Below are 21,127 nucleotides of genomic sequence, written 5' to 3' on the forward strand. Positions count from 1 at the left end.
GCTTAATCAATACTTGCTGCATAAATTGATTGAGAAATCATGAGCAGCAGTTATCAACCTTTACTCCCTAAAATACTCTGGCTGATCATTTAAGTCCTTCAGATGAAACTTATGTATGAAATGTCCTTTTGTTGAAAAACAGAAATGAAGGAGAGGAGTGGAGGCTTGTCTTTGATGGTCAAGGATGTTTCCAGATACTCGGTGGCATCCAGCTGTGAGCAGTGGACTTTGAGGCTCCAAGCAGAGCTCTCAAAATCCTATTTATGTTTAAAAAAAAATCATTTTATTGGGGGCTTATACAGCTTTTATTACAATCCATCCATCCATCCATCCATCCATCCATCCATCCATCCATCCATCCATCCATCCATCCATCTATCCATCCATCCATCCTGTCAAGCACATTTATACATAGCTATTAAAACATTTTCTTTCTACTTGAGTCCTTGGTATCAGCTTATTTCCCCCTTTCACTTACCCCCCTTCTTATTGAACACTTGCTAATTTATAAATGTTTTCCATATTTTACACTGACTGGTGTCTCCGTTCACCCACTTTTCTGTTGTCTGTCAGTCCTATTTATGATTATCCTTCCCAATCTCATCCCAGAAAAAGGAATTCTTAGGCACAGCAAAAATTTATTTTTAATGAAATTTATTTCAGAACCCATAAAGCAGTACAATTATATTTACATTTATAAATATTCCCATTTAAAAACCTAAGTTTATAATCTCAGCCTTGGTGAAAAAAAACTTTATATAAAGACAGTCCACCGGTTCAAATGAAATGGGTACCACAGCTGTTGAGCATGAGTGATTCAGAGACTTGCCCTACTTGAGTTAAATTAAGTAGATTAGCCTACCATTAAATAAATAAATAAGTAGTCCAGCAGTTGCTTACCAAAAGCTAGGTACAAAGGACAAATATGCAAGGACTTCTATTTAGCTGGCTTTGAGCAATGGGATGGGGTGTGTGTGTGTAAAGCCTGCTTAGCAAAGGGGATCTGGGATTGGTCCTGAAGGGAAGAGCTGCTTGTCATCACAGACTTGGGCCGTGGGCACTAGGACCGCTCAGACAGCTCCTAGAATCCCTAGAGGGTAGACCGGAGAGGCCCTTAGCACCGCTATTCAGAAGGCAAATGGCATCACTCTGGACTGCAGTGAAGTCCAGGCTCCAAATCCTTCCTACTCCCTTCGGCTACCCTGAGGGGTTACTAGCACATGTGGTCTTAGGGTGAGCTTTCCTCTATGGTGAAGTCTGTTATATCCTGGCCGCCTCTGGTATTTCCCAGGAAGACCGGCTGTTGGTCCATTTGGGAGGTGCTGATGTACCAGTTGGGGTGTGCGGCTGACTCAAATTCCAACTTGTCCTTGACCTGTAGCTTGTTGAAGACAAATCGCAATTCCATCCTCTTTCTGGGGTAAGATTTGGGGTCTACTGTCTGCAGCAAAGGAGAAAGAAGCACGTTTGTGAGGGGACAGAGATGCTGGGAAAGATGGTTTGGGGATCTGGATTGGCTAAAGAGGAACTCAGAGCAGTTGCAGGAATAGGAACTAGACCCCAGCGTTAATTCGGGACCCTGCCTTTCTGCCTGACTGTTGAGAAGTTCCTGGGTGGGGCGAACGGTTAAGTGCTCAACAAGTAGCCGCAGACTACTCAGAAGACAGGACTGGCGTTCTAGTTCTGAAAGGTCAGAAAAACTGTATGATTTGCTTAAAGACTCTATACAGGTCATTCTGGGTCAAATCAACACATGAATAAGGAAACCCTTACTCTTTTCTCGAGCCTAGTCCCCAGTGCTGGGGGGCATGATAGGGGTGAGAATTAAAAAAAAAATCAAAAGTAGATGAAAACTTTCAGGACCAACTAGTGTCCAAGGGCTTTGCTCATATTCTTTTTATACACTCGCTGGCATGAAATCCACTTGGAAACAAAGCTTTTGTTGGGAAAGTTGCCCGAAGAGAGTGCTTTGAGGGGTGGCGTGGAGAAGATGACCTTTGTCCTTTCTCTTTTTAACGGATTAATTTCCCAAAGTACCATCTGTCAAATGAGAGCAACCCCAACAATGTCTAAGCCACCAACCCTAACGTTGTATAGTACCTGTGTGGTACATTGGCAGGACATAAGAACATCAGCAAGATGATGTAATGTCTGTAGCGGGAGAGAAGGTTGCACGTACTTAGCAATTACGTTAAGTTTGTGCGCATGTGCATAAATTATAGGGGACACTGGCTCCTGGTATCCTTTTTGTCTTGGGTCCCTTCAGAGGAGGCTGAGAAAGGTCTAGGGACTCACTCACCTCCAGCTGCAGCGTGGGCTTCCCGTTGCTCATCACACAGGACAGGTACAGATTCTTTCCCTTGAGACCCAAGGCCACCGGCATCTTCTCTTGACTTACTTCTCCTTGTACAAAGACCATGGAGAACACCACTGCAGAGAGAAGAGAGGCTTTGGGGTCAGGGACTTCTAGTAGGGAACCCAACCCCCATCTCCAAGACCAGTGCACTTGGCATCCTCACTGGGCCCCCGCAAAGGCGTTTTTTTAGTCCACCAGACAAGGTTGGCACAGAGGCTAGGAGGGTGAGTTGGTGGGTTCAGGGTTTCCTCCAAGAAGGCTTGAGAGTGTCTCAGAGCCTTTTGAGGGTGACAGTGAAGGATTAAAGGAGGGTCCATTTTTAAATGCTGCAAAAAGACAGAAACTCTCTTGCTATTGGTCAAGATGGTGCACAGCAGAACAATTTGATTATTGTTCAAACAAGGGAAAAAGTTAAGCTGGGATCCTGGAAGAAACCACGTAGCACATCTGTTTTTGAATATAGAACACCACATGGGAAGAACTTGGAAAAGGAGAGGCTTACTGGGGTCAGATTTATCCAAAGAGAGACATTCATTTTGGTCTTCCTTAGTAACAACTATCTCAGTTGGAGGCTCTGAGGTCACCTTTACTACTAAATTATAAAGAAACAGAAAGGCTTCTTTTCTGTCTGTGAGCGGGACACACATTTGGATGAGAACAGGCTACGTCTTTCAGCGATGACCTGATTCACCCGCTCTGGCTCTGGTTTTCAAGGGGGTAGGGTGGGAGGAAGGAGGTAAACGGCACAGTGCCTGCCACACTAGTGGCTCACCAGACTTGAAAGATTTCCCAGCTATTATAGGGAGACAAGTTCTTGCTTGTCAGTAAGAGTTCCCTACAAGGAACCATCTGGCATTGGGCGGGAAGGATGTTAGGACAAGGGGATGGGCATCTTATCTCTTCACCATTCTTGTTTCAACCCCAACAGCAGGAAAGAGAACCCACAAGCAGTTAGGGCGTGTCCATCAATGGCTCCATTCAATGGGAGCATGGATATCGTTCCCACTCCAAGTGACTTGGCCGAGCATTGGGACTGGGGGTGCTTAAGCAGTTCCACTTCTCAGTCACTCTTCTTACTGACAAAAAAAAAATTGTGCCGTGGGCAATCTATCTGGTTTGATTGCTCAGACAGGAGCAAAAATGCTTATTTGGTCTTTTGCTGTCAATGAACTTTTACAGAGGTTGAGAATTTGTCTTAATGAATGGTCCACTTTTGGGAAAACACGCAGAATTAACAAGCTGCCAAGAGGCCAAGAATGAAAAGCAAGATGTCTCCAGTTACCTTGTTGGCTTAAGTTTGAGCCGTTGAGGTGAACAGCCTGCAGTTCATGTGGACTGGACAGCACCAGCGATTTTTGGGTGATGTCCCGGAGGGTGCAGGTGAGGGCTAGGACAGCGGCATCACACTCATAATCGTCGCACAGGTGGACGGGTTCTGAAACATGGAGTACATATGTCACCTACGCACAAGGTCAGAAGGCAAGTCTGATGACGCGAGGCCACAGCAGTTGGTTTCTTGGATGACATCTAGGCATACATGGCCAAAGTCCCAGGATACCCTTAGTGATGAGGGAAGAAAGAGGTACGAGCCCTGGATCTGGCAACACCGGAGGTGGGTTCACTAGAGCGACTAGCAATAGAGCTACTTATGAAAAATGGTTACAGTGATACGGTGGCAATGCTGAGGGTGAGACTTGCAGAAGATAAGGCAAGGGAAACCATTCTGAGAATGATTTGCAAAGGTGAGTAATTATTAAGGTCTCATGTTAAGAAAAAAATCTCAACCCCCAATCCTAGTGAGCAGCAAGTGCATTCACCATCCACCACCCACCTCTGCCCACCCAAGGACTCCAGTTTCAATTAAAGAGATGATTCATTTGGTTTCCAAGCTTCTCTATCCCCATTTTATCTGAGCCTTCCATCTTTTAAGGGCTTCAGCTTTCAAGGAGTTTAGTTGACTCCTGGGTTATTGACTACAAGAAAGGAACAATCGAGAAATCGACTGTCTTCTCTTCAGCATTCATTCAGTACCTTCTTCAAAGAGGAGGGAAAAGAAGGTGTCCAGGAAGCCTGGGGAGCAGGGCTCCAGGATTGTCCTCAGCTTCTCCACTGCCACAATGACCGTTACAGCTTGCTTGAAGTGCTTGTTGTAGTGTTTCTGGGAGACCTGAAGTTGGATGCCCTTATCTCCTGGAGAGCAGAGGTCCAAGTCTTGGAAGTAGCTCTGTTAAGAAAGTAAGGGAGTGAGCATGTTAAGGTGGCCAGGAAAGCGAACTTCCATTTGGACATCAAACAGGTACAAGGGACCTTCGAGATAATCAACCTGCTAATAAAAGATGAGTTTTTTATATCTCTCTAAAGCCCAGGGAGGGTAACTGTCCTATCCAAGGGCCCTTGGCAAGGAAGAGGCAGACACAAAGCCAGAGTGTGAAGCTCTTGAAGAATAAATCCCATGTCTCTATTCTCTTTGTTATACCTGACCATAAACATGACCATAGACGCTCTTATATTTTATGTCATTTTGCTTCTGGTGCTCTAACATGACACCAGAAGGGGGTCAGGCTTCCAGAGTAATCTAATTCATGTTCTTTTTCACGTGTGGCCCAAAGAGTTGGAAGATTTGCCTAAATGCATGTTAGCGTTTTCTTTTTTCAACTCTCAATGACCTTCTTATGTGTGTCATCTAGTTCTTATTTTCATAAGGTACTTCCCAGGGAACAGAGTGCTATTCCACTGATAATTTCCAAGACCATTCTCTCCAAGTTACGGAGTTTGCCTCGAGTCACTAATGTAGGCTGACCCCTCCTCTTAAAAGGAGAATCAGATTTGCTGTGAAGCCCTGGCCCTTGGCTGTCTTCCTAAAAATGTGGCAACAAGTATGGCCACCACTGTCACTGTCCCCACTTCACCCCCAATCATGGCCACTGCTGGTCAGTGAAGGATTACGGTGGTGTGGGGACTTGGTATGGCCATGCCAACATGCACTGCAGCCTGCATGTGTCCCATTGGAAGGGACGAGAATCATCCTATCACAAAATGCCCCAGGAGGTAGATGCCTCAGACATTTTTCTTTGAACATTTGCTGCTCAAGAGCCCCTGCATGGGTTGGGAGCTAAGTTCAAAGTCTCACCTTCATCTGCATGGGCCCATCCGTCTCAAAGAATAGGGCATTGTCATTGTTACTGTAACCAAGACAGAGATATTTGTTAATGATAATCGCCTCAAGTGGCTTATTTCTCATTCCCTGTAAAAATATTCACCGTTAAAAGGAAGCTGCACACAGCATGAAACTCAAAGGTATCGGGCAGGTTCTGGCAAGTTTCATGGTAATAAGCATGGAACAGTCTACTCTGTTTAGCATATCACCATGGAGCCAGCAAAGGACGCCTGGGCTAGGACGCGTACCCCTGGGTGCTTGCTCCCGGTGGGAAAGTGAGATAAAACCCCCAGCTCCGTGGAGTCAGTGAAAATCTGAGCTGGCCCTCTTTGCGGAGCCAGACTTTGCCAAGAAGCTCCCTGCACCATTCACACGGACTCTCTCCCTCCTGTTTGCTGCCCGTTGAAAGTGCCTGTAGCATCACATCTGGCAGGCCTGGGGGTCCCAAGGCTGGACTTCAGTGGGACATCAATCTTCAAATCAGGTTAACCTGGACCTCTGCTTGTCGTTTAAAGAGGCAATTTTTGGGAAAAATCTGATCTCTGAGCACGGCTAACAATACACCCTTGGGGTGGGGAATGGGGTAGGGGGCAATCCTCAGTCTTCCCACTGACCTGTAGTAATTCAATCCATCACCGAGTTCAGGGACTGCTGCCATGGCTGCTTCAGAAGCCTGTGTAAAGAGGAGAGCCAGAGTGATTCCTTGCTGTGGTCAGTCCTCCTGGGAGTGGTTTTCATATTTGAGCTTTTCTTAGCACCTAGGATGTGGCAGGCATGCTTGGATGAAGGGGTGGGTGAGTGAGTGCATGGAAGAGCTATCTCTGCATCTAGAACAAAGCATTTGTCAGTCCAAACTCGAGCCAGAGCATGTTTGCTAGAAGTCACCTGAGACCGGTAGCAGAGGCATTGACACAATCTTTTGGTTGTCGGCAGCAAGATAAGCAGTATTCATTCCCCAATGGTTTCACGAGTTCTAGCATCGCAGCAAAACAACAGCTCCTTGAGGGCAGGTGGGTGCAGAGTGTGTGGAGAGAGGACAGAGAGCGAGGGAGAGAGAGACACTCACTAACCCCTAAGAACTTAGTTATCAGTAAGAGTAAGTTAAAGTCATCATACCCAAGTAGTAAAGACTGGCTGGCGAAAATCACAGAGGAGCCTGTTGCGCCTTTAAGAGCTGTGTTCTCGACCCACTTCTCCCTCTCTATTTTTATTGCCTCCAAAAGCAGAAGTGGAGACGTGAGAAACTTCCTTTTGGGTTGCCTTATTTCACAACCAAGTTATCTTCCAAGAGAGGTGGTAACTTTTAGGGGAGGGGGCTTTTACGCTGCAATGATTTTCTAATACATGGAAGGGCAGGTGCTAGCGCATTATGACGCGTTTGCCAAATGTGCAAATCCACGATGCTTTTTTGGACAACCATTATACAGATGAGTCGCGATGAAAATACCAGATTTTCCTAGGTTAGGTAAATGTTTTCATTTGGGATTTCTGGGACAAAATGAAGGAGACACCGATACACACACTCCCATGAGCACCCTTGCTCTCTTCACTTCTATCCTCTCAGAATATTTGGCTTAGGGATCTTTGACTGGGAGAGGAGTCAGTGGGTCTAATGACTCTCAATCTGGATTCAGGGCACTGTTGTCTAGGCCTGTAGCTGCTGGTCAACTACAGGAGACTCTGGTGAGACACTTGGCCTCTCTTGGATGAGACAGGGAACAGATAGCTCTGCAGGGATGCAGGTCCTTGGTGGGATTATTCATTTTGCGTCCACAAGATCAACCCTGCAATTTTAGTCATAGGTTCCCAAGCTTCATGGGAAGATCTGTCACCTTCCTCACGGTCATTAGGGCTGGTGAGCTAGTGGCTCTGTGATCCCTCTGTTTATTGACAGGATCAGAAGTGGAGGGAAGGAGGATCGAGGACGGTGTGGGGAAGGGAAGAATGTAAGGAACATCAATGCCCATCCTGAGTTGCTCTCTTCGGTTTCTGGGTCTGGGGATAGGTCAGGAAGCTTGAGCGATTCTTCTCCCTCTTCTGAGTGTCGGCATTCCAGGGCCCCAGAATCTTCTAGCCAGAAGGAGTCCGAATGCCAGGCTGGTTGGATTTAGTTGCATCATCTACATGCAGACACACCGCCTACTCCAATGGAACCAGTGGATGGAGCAACCAAGCCCAGCAGAGGTGCAGTGACCTTCCAAATGTCCCCGTGTGCTTGAAGCGATGCTCGCATGCACATTGCATGAGCCTTCCTTCTGTCTGCGGGATGGAGAAAGGGAGATTTTGGAGCTGTGGGGCAATGTCCCTTGACGTAACGGCCTCTGGAGTTCTGCCATGTCTCATCCTGGCCCTCTAGCTCTCACCCATAACCTGGCCACCCTCCCGATCCATTTCAGGAAGGGAAACCACTGCGTCAAATGGGCATGTTGCACAACGCATATTTCAGATCCTGGCTCCCCAAGGAGACTGCACACGCCACACCCACCGCTTCCTTCCGATAGCCAGCCACCGTTACAGCTCCCTATAGAGCTCGGTGAACTGGCGGTAGAGGAGAGGAAGGATGATGTAGGAGATCATGATGTAGACACAAGGAAGTGGAACAAGCAGAAGTGGGGAACTGGCCATGCCAGGGTGTTGTGGGAAGTGCCAGCCTTTGAGGTGTGGCCCAGTTCTTGAGTCACTCTGAACCTCTGCTGCAGGTGCTCCTATATCCTGGCAGGCCATTCCTCCCTGACAGGAGACTGGCATTTCTTTTTTCTGTCCAGAGTTGCAGTTGGCTTACTACCATCTCATGTCTGATCTTTGACTTCCAGCCTCTCTTATCCAGGCTGGTCTGCCAATGGTTCTTTTGAACAAGCAGATGAATCATGGATTTGTTCTTTCATGCTTGGGGATCAATGAAGTGGTAGCTGCTTTCTGCCGTGGGCTTCTTCCTCCTTGTTTTCTCTCTTGCTCAGAACAGAATGGAACAATGACCATTCTCACCGTTTTGTGCCCCTGATTCTCTTTCATCTGGACTTCTTAATATCCACTTAACACGGTGCGTAAGGACCTGTCCTTGGCTTCCACCACTTCCTTCGGGTGCCTGGGTCTGAAAGTTCAGTGCCCCGTGTGGCCTCACCTGTCTCTCTGTGGAATGTCTCTCTTTGCCTTGGGGATTATTTGGGATCTGGTTGTCCAGTTTTCAGTTTTGAGACCTCCATCTATCTCTTATAGTGTCATCTCCATTGCGTGTGCTTTAGCTCTGGGGCCCAAGTAATGAGGGGAACGAGCGGCTGACCCCAGAGAACATTCTACCTCCCTCCCTGGTCCAGGACAAGAGGAAATGAGATCCATGAGTAGGTGGGGTGGGTCTGGTGGGGGCTAAAAGGTCTAGTCTATGGCTCCCAGTGACTTCTTCCTGCCGATTGAGCCATTGTGCCACTTTGAGAGACGCTTGGTATTGTCCCTGGGATCCAGCAGAAAGAGGCCCTGTTGGGCAAAGCGGTTCCCAGGGCTTTCCTACACTGTAGTTTTTGTCTTACACAAAGGGCGTGAGCGGGAAAGCCACTTAGTACCAGGGGTCTGGAAATCTTTTCTGAAAATGGCCAGACAACAAACGCGTTAGACTTTGCAGGTCGTACCCTGGCCACGTCTCTTGCAACTACTCAGTTCGTGATGTGGGAGCGCAGCCACAGCCCATCCCCAAATGAATGGGCACGGCCGGGTTTGACGGGCAGGTTAGAAGTTGCAGCTTCTCCCACCTCTACATTACCCCTGTTTGCTACTATTACCCCCCTTCGATACGCATTTAGAAATAATACTGGGAAAAAGTTGCTGTTTAGTGAGACACGGAAAGCGACAGACACCTCTTTTTCTTGTGCTCTTACTTCATTTTGACATTTCACCGATGAGGAAAACGAAGGTTGAATGAGAGAAGTCACGTATCTGATAAGTTTACAGTTAGTAGACGCTGGAACCAGGACTCAAACGTGGGCTCTTAGGATGCAGACCGGGCCCTTCCTTCCTCCCTGTTCATTGTGACAAGCATTTATTGCATCATTTTCTTCCTCTTTACGAGGTCTACCCGAGGACTCTCTCCGCGGTTCAAGTAGATTGTCAACTACCGTGATTGACAGATTCATATCGCTTGACCACGGCGCTCCAAAGTGTTTGCTCATTGTCCATTTAGCGGCTGGGTAGACTGTCCTGGCCCTGCCTGCCTGCCCCTCCTGGCTGTGATCTGCTGCTCGAATGAATCTGGATTCCTCCTTGAGGGCCCCACGGGGACTTTCCGAGTCAGAGCTTTCGTGACCTCTCTTCCCCTCTTCTCAGTTTCTTTCTTCTTCCTCTTCTCTCTCTGAATTATAACTGGCAGCCATATTGTTGCTTCCTTTGTCCTTTCTATTTTTCCTAAGACATTGTTCTAGCATTTTCTAAACAAACAAACAAACAAACAAACAAACAAACAAACGCTCTCTCTTGGGGTTCTAGCCTTAGAGTCACATGCTTTTTTGGGTTTGTTTTTAAATGACACTAAACAAAATTAAACTACAAATGTGCTTGATACAATTGATACACGGCTTGTTATAAGAGCTATAAGACCCCCCCTGTAAAATAATTTATAATTAAAAAAATACACCTCAATGTAAAGGAAAAAGAAAACAAACACAAACCCTTCACAACTGGACCAATAAACATCATGATCATCAGAGTAAAAAACCCCCCAAACCCCCAAAAACCAAAAGTAAACCCCCAAAGCACTTGCGTCTTAAAATCTAAGATAAATGTCTATATTCGGCTCCTCAGCTGTGATGTCATCAAAGGTGATTTGAATGCTCCCTGTCAGGGATTTGTTCATTTTGCTTCTTCACCCGCTTCCTCCTGGCTGGAAAGGGTTTCGCTTCCTTTCTTCTGGGAGAGGACGTGCTCAGCAAGGCCAGGAAGGATTGGTTGGGCGTTGGACCAGGCCTGGGACCCAACTCTAAGTGGTTGATCTCCCCCAGTTATTTAGAAAGGTGGAAAGAAGTTGGGTTGTGTAGCGTTACTCTACAAATCAGACAATTTTCCAATTAAGATGTTAAGACCTCCCAGAATGCGTCAGCCTCAGACTTGGGGCGCCCACCCCCCCCGACATTGCTGCTGTTATCTGCTGACGAATCTGTTCAGACTCACACCACCTTGATGCTAGTGGCAAGGAAAACATACCGACTGCTTACATGAGGCTGTAATGTACAGGAACCATTTTTCAAAATCTGGTTTCACAAGGACTTATGTGTGGTATGATAGTCCCAGAAAGGATTTATCAAAGCTACCTGATGTTGCTAGCAAGCAAAAAGTTCTATGGTACACTTAGTAGTGATTTAAGAAAGATACACCCACTCCTCAATTGTCATGGCTAGGTTCCACAGACTAGGTTGTTATGCAAAAGTTGGTATTATGCAAAAATGGAAGGTAGCTACATCAGATCACAAAATTAAAGTGCTTCCAAGTTGCATTGTTTCATAACTTCCAAAGTGCATCATTGCATAACTGGAAAACCACTGAGGATCATGGCTTAAAATCACATACCACCTTAATCGTCACAGCCACCTTCCTTTCTCCTAGCACTTAGAGGTTTGTGAACTGCCTGACAGCATTAATGTACAAAGATGATTACAGTAGACATTTTCCTATTGTAAATACAAAATGGAATAATGAGATTGTGGATAAGTGAGAAATAGTTGCATTTCTTAGGCTTTTTGAGACCACGCAAGCTCATTTTCAAAGTTTAAAATGGTACACAGGTATTTAAAGTAAAGAACGAACGTCCTTCATTAGACTGCTCTGTTGCTAAATAAGCAGTAACTGTTTGGAGAAGCCTTTGAACCAGCAAGCATTCCCGCAGCCACTTCCACCCATTCCTCTATCACCCACCAGCAGTTCTCCAACAGGTTACTCTTGAATGGGATCTCTGGAATTTTCTCCAAAGTTACTGCGTTCAAGCTTGTATCCCTTTTCCTCTTGGTCATTTAAATCATCTCCTAAAATGTAAGCCTTTAGGAATTCATTCTCCACACCACCGTCACAGCGATCTCTCTAACGACTGAAACTGCTGACATGAAGACCTAGATCAAACCTATTAATGACTGTCCAGCTCCATCTCTTGGTTGCGCTGTCTGGTAAGTGTTGAACTGCTATCCACAGGGCTGGTGGTTTAGGTGCACCGGTGTCCCTGTGCAAGAAAGAGGAGGCTTCCTGCTCCTGTAAAGCTTTACATTCTTGGAAGCACGACACAGGGTCATGAGGAGCTGGACTTGACTCACTGGCATTAGTCTTGGGTTGCCTTTGTGGTTATGGGCAAGCTCCTGAGGGTAGCAAACAAGGCCCACTTGGCACCCCGCTCCCCCTTCTATTCGACGCATTAGCGTTTCCAAATGGTGTGCAGTGGCTTTTAACTTCTTTTAACTTTTAACTTCTGTACTTTTTTGCACACCTGTTCTTTATGCCTGAGCTTTCTTCCTCTCTTTGTCGTCTGATCAACTCCCAATCCTTTGAGACCCAGCTACCCTGCACCTCCTCCATGCCAATGCCCTCTCTACAAGCTGGGTTGTGTTTACATGGGTCTTGAAAACACTCTGCAAGACAAGGGACTCATTTCTAACATGTATAGAAAATTTCACCTCAACAAGAAAAAGAACAGATAGCTCAATTTAAAAATGAGTAGGGGACACGAACAGACACTTCACCAAAGAAGAAATGCAGGCATCAGCAAACATATGGAGGTATACATACTCAAGGTCATTAGCCATTGGGCAGGTGCAAGTCGAGACAACAATGCGATATCACCCCACCCCACCATACTTTGTAGTGCTCTAAAAAACAGATAGCAACAACTGCTAGTGAGGGTGAGAGACTGGAACCCTAATATACTGCTGGTGGGCCTGTTACTGATACAACCACTGTGCAATGTGGTTTGGTACTGCCTTAAGACGTTAGCAATAGAAATACCATAGGACCTAGAAATCCCTGTCCTTGCATGTATCCTCGAGAAATAAGAGCCACAATGTGAATAGATATATGCACACACATGCTTATCGTAGAACTATGCCCAATAGCAATAAGCTTGAAACACCCTACATGCCTACTGGCGGTAGAATGGATACATTATCTTTGAGACATACACACCAAGGAATACCACACAATGTTCAAGAGTAATAGTGAATCTGTAAAACACCTCATAACCCGAATGAGCCTGGAGAACAGTGAAGTTAGTAAATCATAAAAGGACAACTATTATGGGAGACCACTATTATAAAAAAGTCAAGTTTTCACACCCAAAGAAACCACCTTTCCTGGTTGCTCTAGGTGGGAGGGGAAAGGAAGGAGGGAAAGCCACTGGCTAGAAGGTAGCTTAGGTTAATCCAGGTGAAAGGGAAGTCAACATACAATAAGAGAGAGGTCACAAAATGATGGAAGGCAGTCAAGATATTGGGAAGTTTGTGAGCGTTAAGGGCAGCAGAGATCAACTCTGCTATATCCCCAGTCCCTCAGGACTGGTGATCTACAAGTAGCTGCTTCAATAGACATGTAGGCTGAGCAAGTGAGAGAGGGAGAGTGAAAATATATCCACGAAGATATTAATATGTAGACTTGGCAGCATATATTTGAATATATGTACTTACTTTTGCTGCAAATATACCTATGAATGTGGTGAACACACAAGTGACAACGCTATAAAAACTTCTTAGTTTTAACTCAGGACCATAATCCTGGCGGGAGGACACCAAGGTTCACTGGAATAATAATTCACAAAGACAGTGTTCTACATCTTACTTTAGTGAGTAGCAACTGGATCTAAAAAGTTTGGGAGCACCCTTCTATGCTGCAATTATTGGTCTCACATCTCCCGAAGGAAAGAAGAATGACGTCAAAAGACACAGGGAGACATTTAGTTAATGAACGAATGCACCACACAAACACCAACCTCCACAGATGAAATCCACTGTCTCCTGCTTCCACCACCAACCGTCCAACAAGGATCACATTTAGAAGGGATTGGGCAGAGTGAGAGAACACGACGATGATGAAAGAGACCAGCTCACTGGTGGGATGAGCCTGGTGCAACCCCCGAGGCGATGGCCCTTGTCAGCCTTCAGGCCTGGAACCAAACTCACCTCAGGATTCTACAAAGCAACCCAAAGGGCAGCATTTACTCCAGAACAAGATGCAGAGGGATATGGAAGAAGGTGCGATGGAAATAGGAAGCCCAGTGAGGAAGTAGGATGAGCAGATGACAATGGATGAATGGAAACAAAACGCCGTGTATGAATGGTGGGACGTGAAACTGATGCTCATCCCTGTAAGCCTTCACCTAGTTCACAATACAAAATTTTAAAAAATGGGATGAAAAACAACCCCAGGCCCCTGCAAACCCTCATTGGTGCCCCTGACTCACTAGTCTGCTTTACTACCCTTCCTCACTGGCTCCTCATCCTGGCATTTGAGGATAGAGCCCCTGGGCAAGAAGCCTTCAGCACTGGGGCATGCTACCAAGAGGAAACCAGGAGGGATCATGGCACCATGCTCAGGGCTTCCGCTTGGAGCTCGCAGTCTCAGAGAGGAAAGGGTTTCCTTAGAAAAAGCCACGGAGACTCACCAGAAGTGCAATGTCCAGCTCAGTGAAAGGCCTTGTCTCTACTCAAAACGGGGTACAGCTGAGATGGCAGCAGAAGGTCCCCAGAAACTCCCAGAACCAGACAATGGTCTGATCCTGAATGGGGATGTTGTTCCCTTGGAGAACAGGAAGAGTAGTCTGGTCCCTGCCACGAAGCCCAGCTCCCCTGGCTTGGCTGATGTCTACCTGCTCTTCTGGGGTTTGTGACCCTTTTACGAAGTATTCAGGGAAGTGATTGGAGATGACACTCTAACCAGAAAGGAGGGAATTCCCTGCTCTATGTCTCATCGTACATCCGCGTGGGAGATGTGCACCAATTTCTCCCAGACAGTTCCTGAGGGCTTCCGAAAAGACATGTCAGAGGTTATGACATGTTAGGGGCGATCGTTTTTGGACTGCCTTCAATTATTCACTTGTTCATTCATTTAACATGCCAACACCCGATTTGAGGTATGTGTGTGTGCGCCTATGCCCACTGGCTAAGAATCCATTTGGGAAACATGGAAGGTTTGACTTCTACCACTGGTCTTGATCACAAAAAGTTGATGGAGACTGATGAAATGAGTCATCTCCTTGCCAGTCCCAATTCCTGCATTAGGTTTTACTCATTGCCCCCAAAGAATGTAAACCCTGGGAAGTATTTGAGAATCATTGAGTTCATTTAGCCTTTGGGTGGGAGGGTCAGAGCCTGTGGTCTGCTCAGCAGATTGAGCTGCTTTTGCTGACTGGACACGTTTCCCACCATCTCTCACTTCCACATTGGAGTTTCATGTGAAATGCCCTGTTGGGGCATAAGATGATCTTCCATGAGAGAGACTTCTATTCCATGGGGACTTTAAAGCAACCGGGACCTCCTTTTTCCTTTCTGTTTAAGCCCTGAGGCCAATTTATAGCCAAGGGGCTCAACTGCAAGGGGGACCCTTGGACTCTGAGAGTCGTGTGCTAGATCAGGCATCGCCTGGGCTCCTTGGCGGGGGTCTGCCTTCTGGGGAGAGTACTCGCCCCACACTGCTGGGTGCTGGATGGAGAGAGGTCATGTACCCCTCTCTGCTATCAGGGGAAACTCAGGTCTTGGAAATCTCAGAATCAGCACAACTTGTATTGCTCTGTCTTAGGAGTTGGCCTCTGTCTCTTTACAAATGGCTTCCCTGTCGGGGGTGAGCCTGGTAGAAGTGGAGTGGGAGGCAAGGCAGAAAAAGCCCTCAGCATTTTCTCTGAACTCGTATGTTATTTTCTGGCTTAGCATTGATTACTGGACTGTCAGGTCACTTAGCTCTTGTATTGTCCTGTAGCCAACTGGACCTCAAGAAATTCACCAATCTTTGTGAGATCCAGCAAGTTTCTTAACTCCCTCTTTCCAAAGGTTGGTTTTAATATAGAAGACTCTGTTGTAAAGTATAATGGATTTAGCTTGAGATCACTTGGCCCCAGGGCAAAAACAGTTTTGCCTACATCTTTCAAATTCTAGTCAGAAAGGAAATGCTCCTGGTGTAGGAGGCCTGGTAGGGCTTGATCAAGGGTAATGTAACCAAGAGGAATTACTGAAACCCAAATGAAGGCTAGAGATGATAGTGGGACAAGAGGAAAGTAAAATGAAATAGAGGAAAGAACTAGGAGGCAAAGGGCATTTATAGTGGTTTAAATACAGGCATGTACTTATTTAAATATGTTATATATGATGATGGGGAAATAGATTTATGTACATATATTTATAGGTTTACTATTAAGGTAGTAGACGGACATTGGGCCTCTACTCAAGTACTCCCTCAATGCAAGAACTCTTTGTTTTATTAAACTGGCATTCCATGATGCTTCCCAACACGATCACTGAAGGCAAAGTGGGTGCATAAGCAAATGTGGTGAAGAAAGCTGATGGTGCCCAGCTATCAAAAGATCTGGGGTCTTAAAGGCTTGAAGATAAACAAGCGGCCATCTAGCTGAGAAGCAACAAAGCCCACATGGAAGAATCACACCACCCTGTATGATCATGAGCTGTCAATAGGATCAGGTATCAGGCATCAAAAAACAAAAAATCATATAATTGTAAATGAGGGGGAGTGTGGAGTGGAGACCCAAAGCCCATATGTAGGCAACTGGGCAGCCCCTTACAGAAGGGTCTCAGGGAGATGAGCCAGCCAGTATAACAGAGTGCAGTATAACATCGATGAAACATATAACTTTCCTCTAGTTCTTTAATGCTTCCTTCCTCCCCACCGGCTATCATGATCCCAATTCTACCTTAAAATTCCAGCTAGACCATGGAATGTATACAGGTACAGATAAAAGCTGGAAACACAGGGAATCCAGGACAGATAAACCCCTCAGAACCAATAATGAGAGTAGTGATACTAGGAGGGTAAGGGAAAGGTGGGGGGAGAAAGGGGGAACTGATCACAATGATCTACATATAACCCCTCCCTGGGGGATGGACAACAGAAAACTGGATGAAGGGAGACATCTGTCAGTGTAGAACATGAAAAAATAATAATTTATAAGTTATCAAGGGTGGGAAGGGGAAGTGGGGAGGGAGGGAGAAAAATGAGGAGCTGATACCAAGGGCTTAAGTGGAGAGCAAATATTTTGAGAATGATGAGGGCAAGAGATGTACAAATGACACAATTGTGTCAAGCGACACAATTTATGTGTGTATGTATGGTGATGAGTTGTATGAACCCCCAATAAGATGATTAAAAAAATCCTAAATGTTTATTAAAATCCTTAAATGTAAACACAGTTATTATTATTATTTATTTCATCAGAGATTTAAAAAAAGATTTCTCTAAAAAAACAAAATTATCAAGGGTGAGGAAGGGAGGGAGGGGAAAAATGAGGAGCTGATACCAAGGGCTCAAGTAGAAAGAACATGTTTTGAAAATGATAATGGCAACAAATGTACAAATGTGCTTGACACATGGCTAGATGTATGGATTGTGCTAAGTGTTGTAAGAGCCCCTAATAAAATGATTTAAAAAGAAAGGAAAAGAAAAGAAATGCTTCGAAACGTACAATCAAGAAAATAAATTCATCACCTCAGTACCTCGTAAAAAACCTTTCAACTGAGTTCTCCCCCAGTCAACAGCCTCCCTGTGGGTTCGTAGGGGGTTTCTTATCCTTCCCTACAGACCGTAAGCTTCTAGAGGGAAGCCCCCCAACCACCCATCTTTATTTCTCGCATGTCTCCGTGCCTCCCTGCGCTCAAAAGCAGGCTGAATGGTCACGAACGAAGGCCGCCGGGGACATTTACAGGGAAGCGCAGAAGATCAACATGGGAATGAAACAGTTCTGCTCTCCTCAGCAGGTCTCAGAAGTTGCTCAACTTCCTGGCCCGATGTCCTCATGTACCCAATGAGGGCGGAGGCCCTTCCATTTCAGGGCTCTTTGCAACAACCCCCGAGGCCACAGACATGGAAGCACGAGCGCAGAGAAGGAAATGTTTCTCTTGCTACCTCCTGCTTTCTTCCCCTCCTCATGAGAATGACTTCATTTCTCCTGCTGCTGTCAAATCGGATTTTGTGATAATCCGACAGGACTCACTCACTGGGTGTGTGCACGTGTATGTTAAGATCGGAATGTCTCCACTGGCAGCAATTACTCAGGAAGAGCCTTGGCTGCAGTGGGGATAGAGAAGCTGGTAGGAGTCTGTTTCACTGGTTTCTTGAGGTATTTGTCCAAGGAGCGCTCTCCCATTGACTTCACCCCACAGGGACCTCCCGAGTGTTCTAGCCTCCTGGACAGGTTACCATCATCTGTTTGAAAAACGTTGCAATGTAACCAGTGCCTGTTGCGTTAACTCTGAATCACGACGGCTCCACGTGTGTTAGGACAGAACCGGCTCCACGTGGGTTAGGACAGAACCGTGCCCCACGGGGTTTTCAGTGACTGTGCTTCTAAAGTAGAAATGTAGACCTTTCTTCTGAGGACCCTCTGGGTAATGGATTTGAACCACCAACCCTGTGGTTAGCAGCTGAGCAGGTTAACCATGTGCACCACCCAAGGACGCAAACACTGTAGATACCATCCATGGGATCGGTTCAGTACTGCTTGGAATCCAAAGATGAATAAAACATGTCCCCTCTCCTCAGAGGACTTATTATCCTTGATATAATGAATTGAAGCACTCTCTTTTGCCCCTCTAGTGGCCAGGCACCCCCTGGAATGACTCCGTTTCTGCAATCATCACCCAGGCATCCTCTTTTCCAACCACAGTCTCCAGTCTTCCTGCATTGTCACCCCAATAGTCTCAGATTACAAAATTACTTGCCCTTATCATCCTCTCTCGGCCGTGGACATGCTCCCTCTCCAGCAGCTTTTCCTTCCTTACCCATCCAGCTGGGTTTCTGTGTTAGACAAAATGTGCCCAGGCCTTGTTGGTCAATTGGGACTGCTAGGGGTGGTGGGAGAACATCATCTAGCCTCGCAAGTGGGTGCACCATGGCCCCCAACATCCATGGACTCGTGCACCGCCTACCAGTCCCACGAAGCTTTCCTACACAGCTGTCCACAGCAATGACTTTGAAATACCTGACGCTCATCTTGGATCTTGACCCCCATCTCTTTGAACACACATCTAGACACAACAATAGGAGAACTAAGCATTTCCCACTGTTCTTCCCACTTGGACTCCCACACCCCTGTCCTTGCTCTTATTTTAGGAGTGGAAGAGGCTATGGATTCTACCTAACTCTTCCTTCCACCCAGGCCCTGGATCTCCTAACCCGTCTTCTAAAGACCCTTGCCGTTTAGATGGCCCTCTCTCTTCTTTAGTCGTTTACTTTCCACTCACTCCTCAGGCGGGGAGCCCTGGTGCCGTAGTGGGCTACATGTTGGGGTGTGTTAACCACAAAGTCAGCAGTTGAAACCACTAGCTTCGCCATGGAGACAGATGAGGCTTTTGACTCTCATAAAGATGTAGTTAAACCCCCAGGGGCAGTTCTACCCTGTCCCACAGGGTCACCACGAGTTAGGATAGACTCATCACAGCGAGTCTCACTGACTCCTCACTAGAATTCCTCCAATCTTGCTTATCTGAAACAAAACACAACACTAAGGACAACTTCTCCTCCACCTACTGTTTTGTTTCTGTTAAAAGAACACCTTCACTTTCCCCTGACCCTCTCCCCTCAGCAATTTTGCTTCCCCCCTTACTCACTGCCCCAACCCACTGAAACTTATCTGATAATGTTGCCCTTGACCTCCTTGTCCCTACAACCAATGGGATATTTAAAATAATCTTTTATGTTTGACTTCCCAGCAGCATTTCACTTTTTACACCAGTTTCTTTCCTGCCTGGATTATACTCTAGCACCCCAGTTTCTGACGGACCACACTGACTTTTCTTTGACCCTTTCCTTCCCAAGCTTGCACACAATCTTCTTCTATTTACTCTTGAACTGTTCTCCGCTGCTGGATTGTCCACTCACCACTCTCCTCTCCGATTCCCAGTCAGGGAGAGCCCAGAGCCTCCATCCAGATCTTTGGGAATGCCAATTGAGTCTTTCATTCGCTACTCCATTCCCACGTCCAGTCCGTTACCATGTCTTCAAAACAAACTAGTAAGCAAGCAGAGGAGCGAACTCACTCACTCGCTCAATAGTCATTAAGCTGTTTTCTATTTTTAGTCCCCAACAGGACTGAGCAGACGCACCTCTTTGGGTTTCTGAGTCTTTAACATTTTGTAGAAGTTGACAGTCCCATCTTTCTCCTGGGGAGGATTGAATTGCCAACCTCGGGGTTAGCAGCTCAATGAATAGTCCACTCTGCTACAGAGTGCTTCTATTTCCCAAATGCATTCTATCTCTGTGCATTTATGCCCACTGCCCTAGTTTAGACAGCAAGCTCTGAACATACTTCCTCGGTGGTCCCTCTGTTTCTAGTTGTGTGTCCATCCAACCAGTTCTTCATCCTGCAACCAGGGTGGGCTTTTCAAAACAGCTGCAAGGCTGGCTTCAGGGCAAGTGCCGGCGATGTTAAAGGATGAACAAATGAATGAAAGTGATGCCCCATCCATGGCTTCCCATGCCTCTTGGAGTCTAGGTTCCTCCACACACTCTCTAGGTCCACAGGAGCTAGCTGTTGTCTCAAGTTCTTATTTTTTGACCTCAAATATATCATATTTACACGTCTACCTGGAATACCTTTCTCTCTCTTCAGTTAAGGAATTAATATTCAACTCTTACACTCCGGCTTTCCTGAATACTATACGGTTCCATATCATTTTCTGCTCCGCATCTTATCGATATGTTACACTTGATTGCACTAGGTTGCAGTACCGATTTATATACCCATGAGCAGTATTTCAGCATCCTCATTTCCACACAATCTTGGAAGCTCTTGTGTCAGGCATTCAACATTTTGACGATCTATTTAGTGGAAAGTAATAACTTATTGTGCTTTAATTCCCATTTTCCTAGCTTTTAATGAGGCTGAGCATCTTTTCTAATATCTTATTATGGTTTTAATTCCCATTTTCCTAGCTTTGAATGAGATTGAGTGTTTTTTATTATGTTTACTAGTATGTATAATCACGTTTCCATGAAATGCATATACTTTACTTTTCTGCTGGATTATTTTTTACTTTTCTTATTTATTTGTAGGTATTCCATGTTTTGAGCACCAATTTATTTCTAAGATGTATAAATTGCAAATATTATACCCCAGTTTGTGTTTCACTTATTCCCTATTTAATAGTGCCACTTAATGAGGAAAGCTTACCACTTAAGTGAGCCCACATTTATAAATTTTTTAATTCACAGTTTATACTTTTGGTTTCACAAGAAATTACTTCCTGTCAAAGTCACAAAGATATTCATATACATAAATGTATATATATATTTATACTTATGAAACTTTTCAACGTTTTGCTTTGCTTTTGATAGCCCTGCTTTTATTTTTTTTATTTTATTTTTATTTTTAAAAATTAAAAAAAATCATTTTATTAGGGGCTCATACAACTCTTATCACAATCCATACATACATCAAT

At 45.6% G+C, this 21,127-nt stretch overlaps 1 protein-coding gene across 1 annotated transcript; it reads right to left on the reverse strand.

Moving 5' to 3' along the window:
* Window positions 1–626: 626 nt before the first annotated feature.
* On the reverse strand, window positions 627–6,673 carry IL1B (interleukin 1 beta). Its single transcript, XM_004707992.2, has 7 exons — window positions 6,630–6,673; window positions 6,128–6,186; window positions 5,487–5,538; window positions 4,388–4,580; window positions 3,639–3,791; window positions 2,300–2,430; window positions 627–1,441 (listed from the first exon to the last, which is right to left on the reverse strand). Exons 2-7 carry the CDS (start codon window positions 6,169–6,171, stop codon window positions 1,229–1,231), a joined length of 786 nt encoding a protein of 261 aa, XP_004708049.1. The 5' UTR covers window positions 6,172–6,186; window positions 6,630–6,673; the 3' UTR covers window positions 627–1,228.
* Window positions 6,674–21,127: the final 14,454 nt, after the last annotated feature.

This window comes from Echinops telfairi, unplaced genomic scaffold (genome assembly GCF_000313985.2).
Source record: "Echinops telfairi isolate 266 unplaced genomic scaffold, ASM31398v2 ScPeMD7_11;HRSCAF=52, whole genome shotgun sequence".
NCBI classification, from domain to species: Eukaryota; Metazoa; Chordata; class Mammalia; order Afrosoricida; family Tenrecidae; genus Echinops; species Echinops telfairi.

Bases quoted from the DNA above. Each gene is read 5' to 3' on its own strand.
- IL1B (XM_004707992.2), bottom strand. From the start codon at position 6,171: ATGGCAGCAGTCCCTGAACTCGGTGATGGATTGAATTACTACAG. The intron at 3,792-4,387 runs GTACTGAATGAA...TCCATGTTTCAG, and splicing joins TTCCCTCCTCTTTGAAGAAG to AACCCGTCCACCTGTGCGAC. The intron at 2,431-3,638 runs GTAACTGGAGAC...TTCTCTCTGCAG, and splicing joins CTCAAACTTAAGCCAACAAG to TGGTGTTCTCCATGGTCTTT.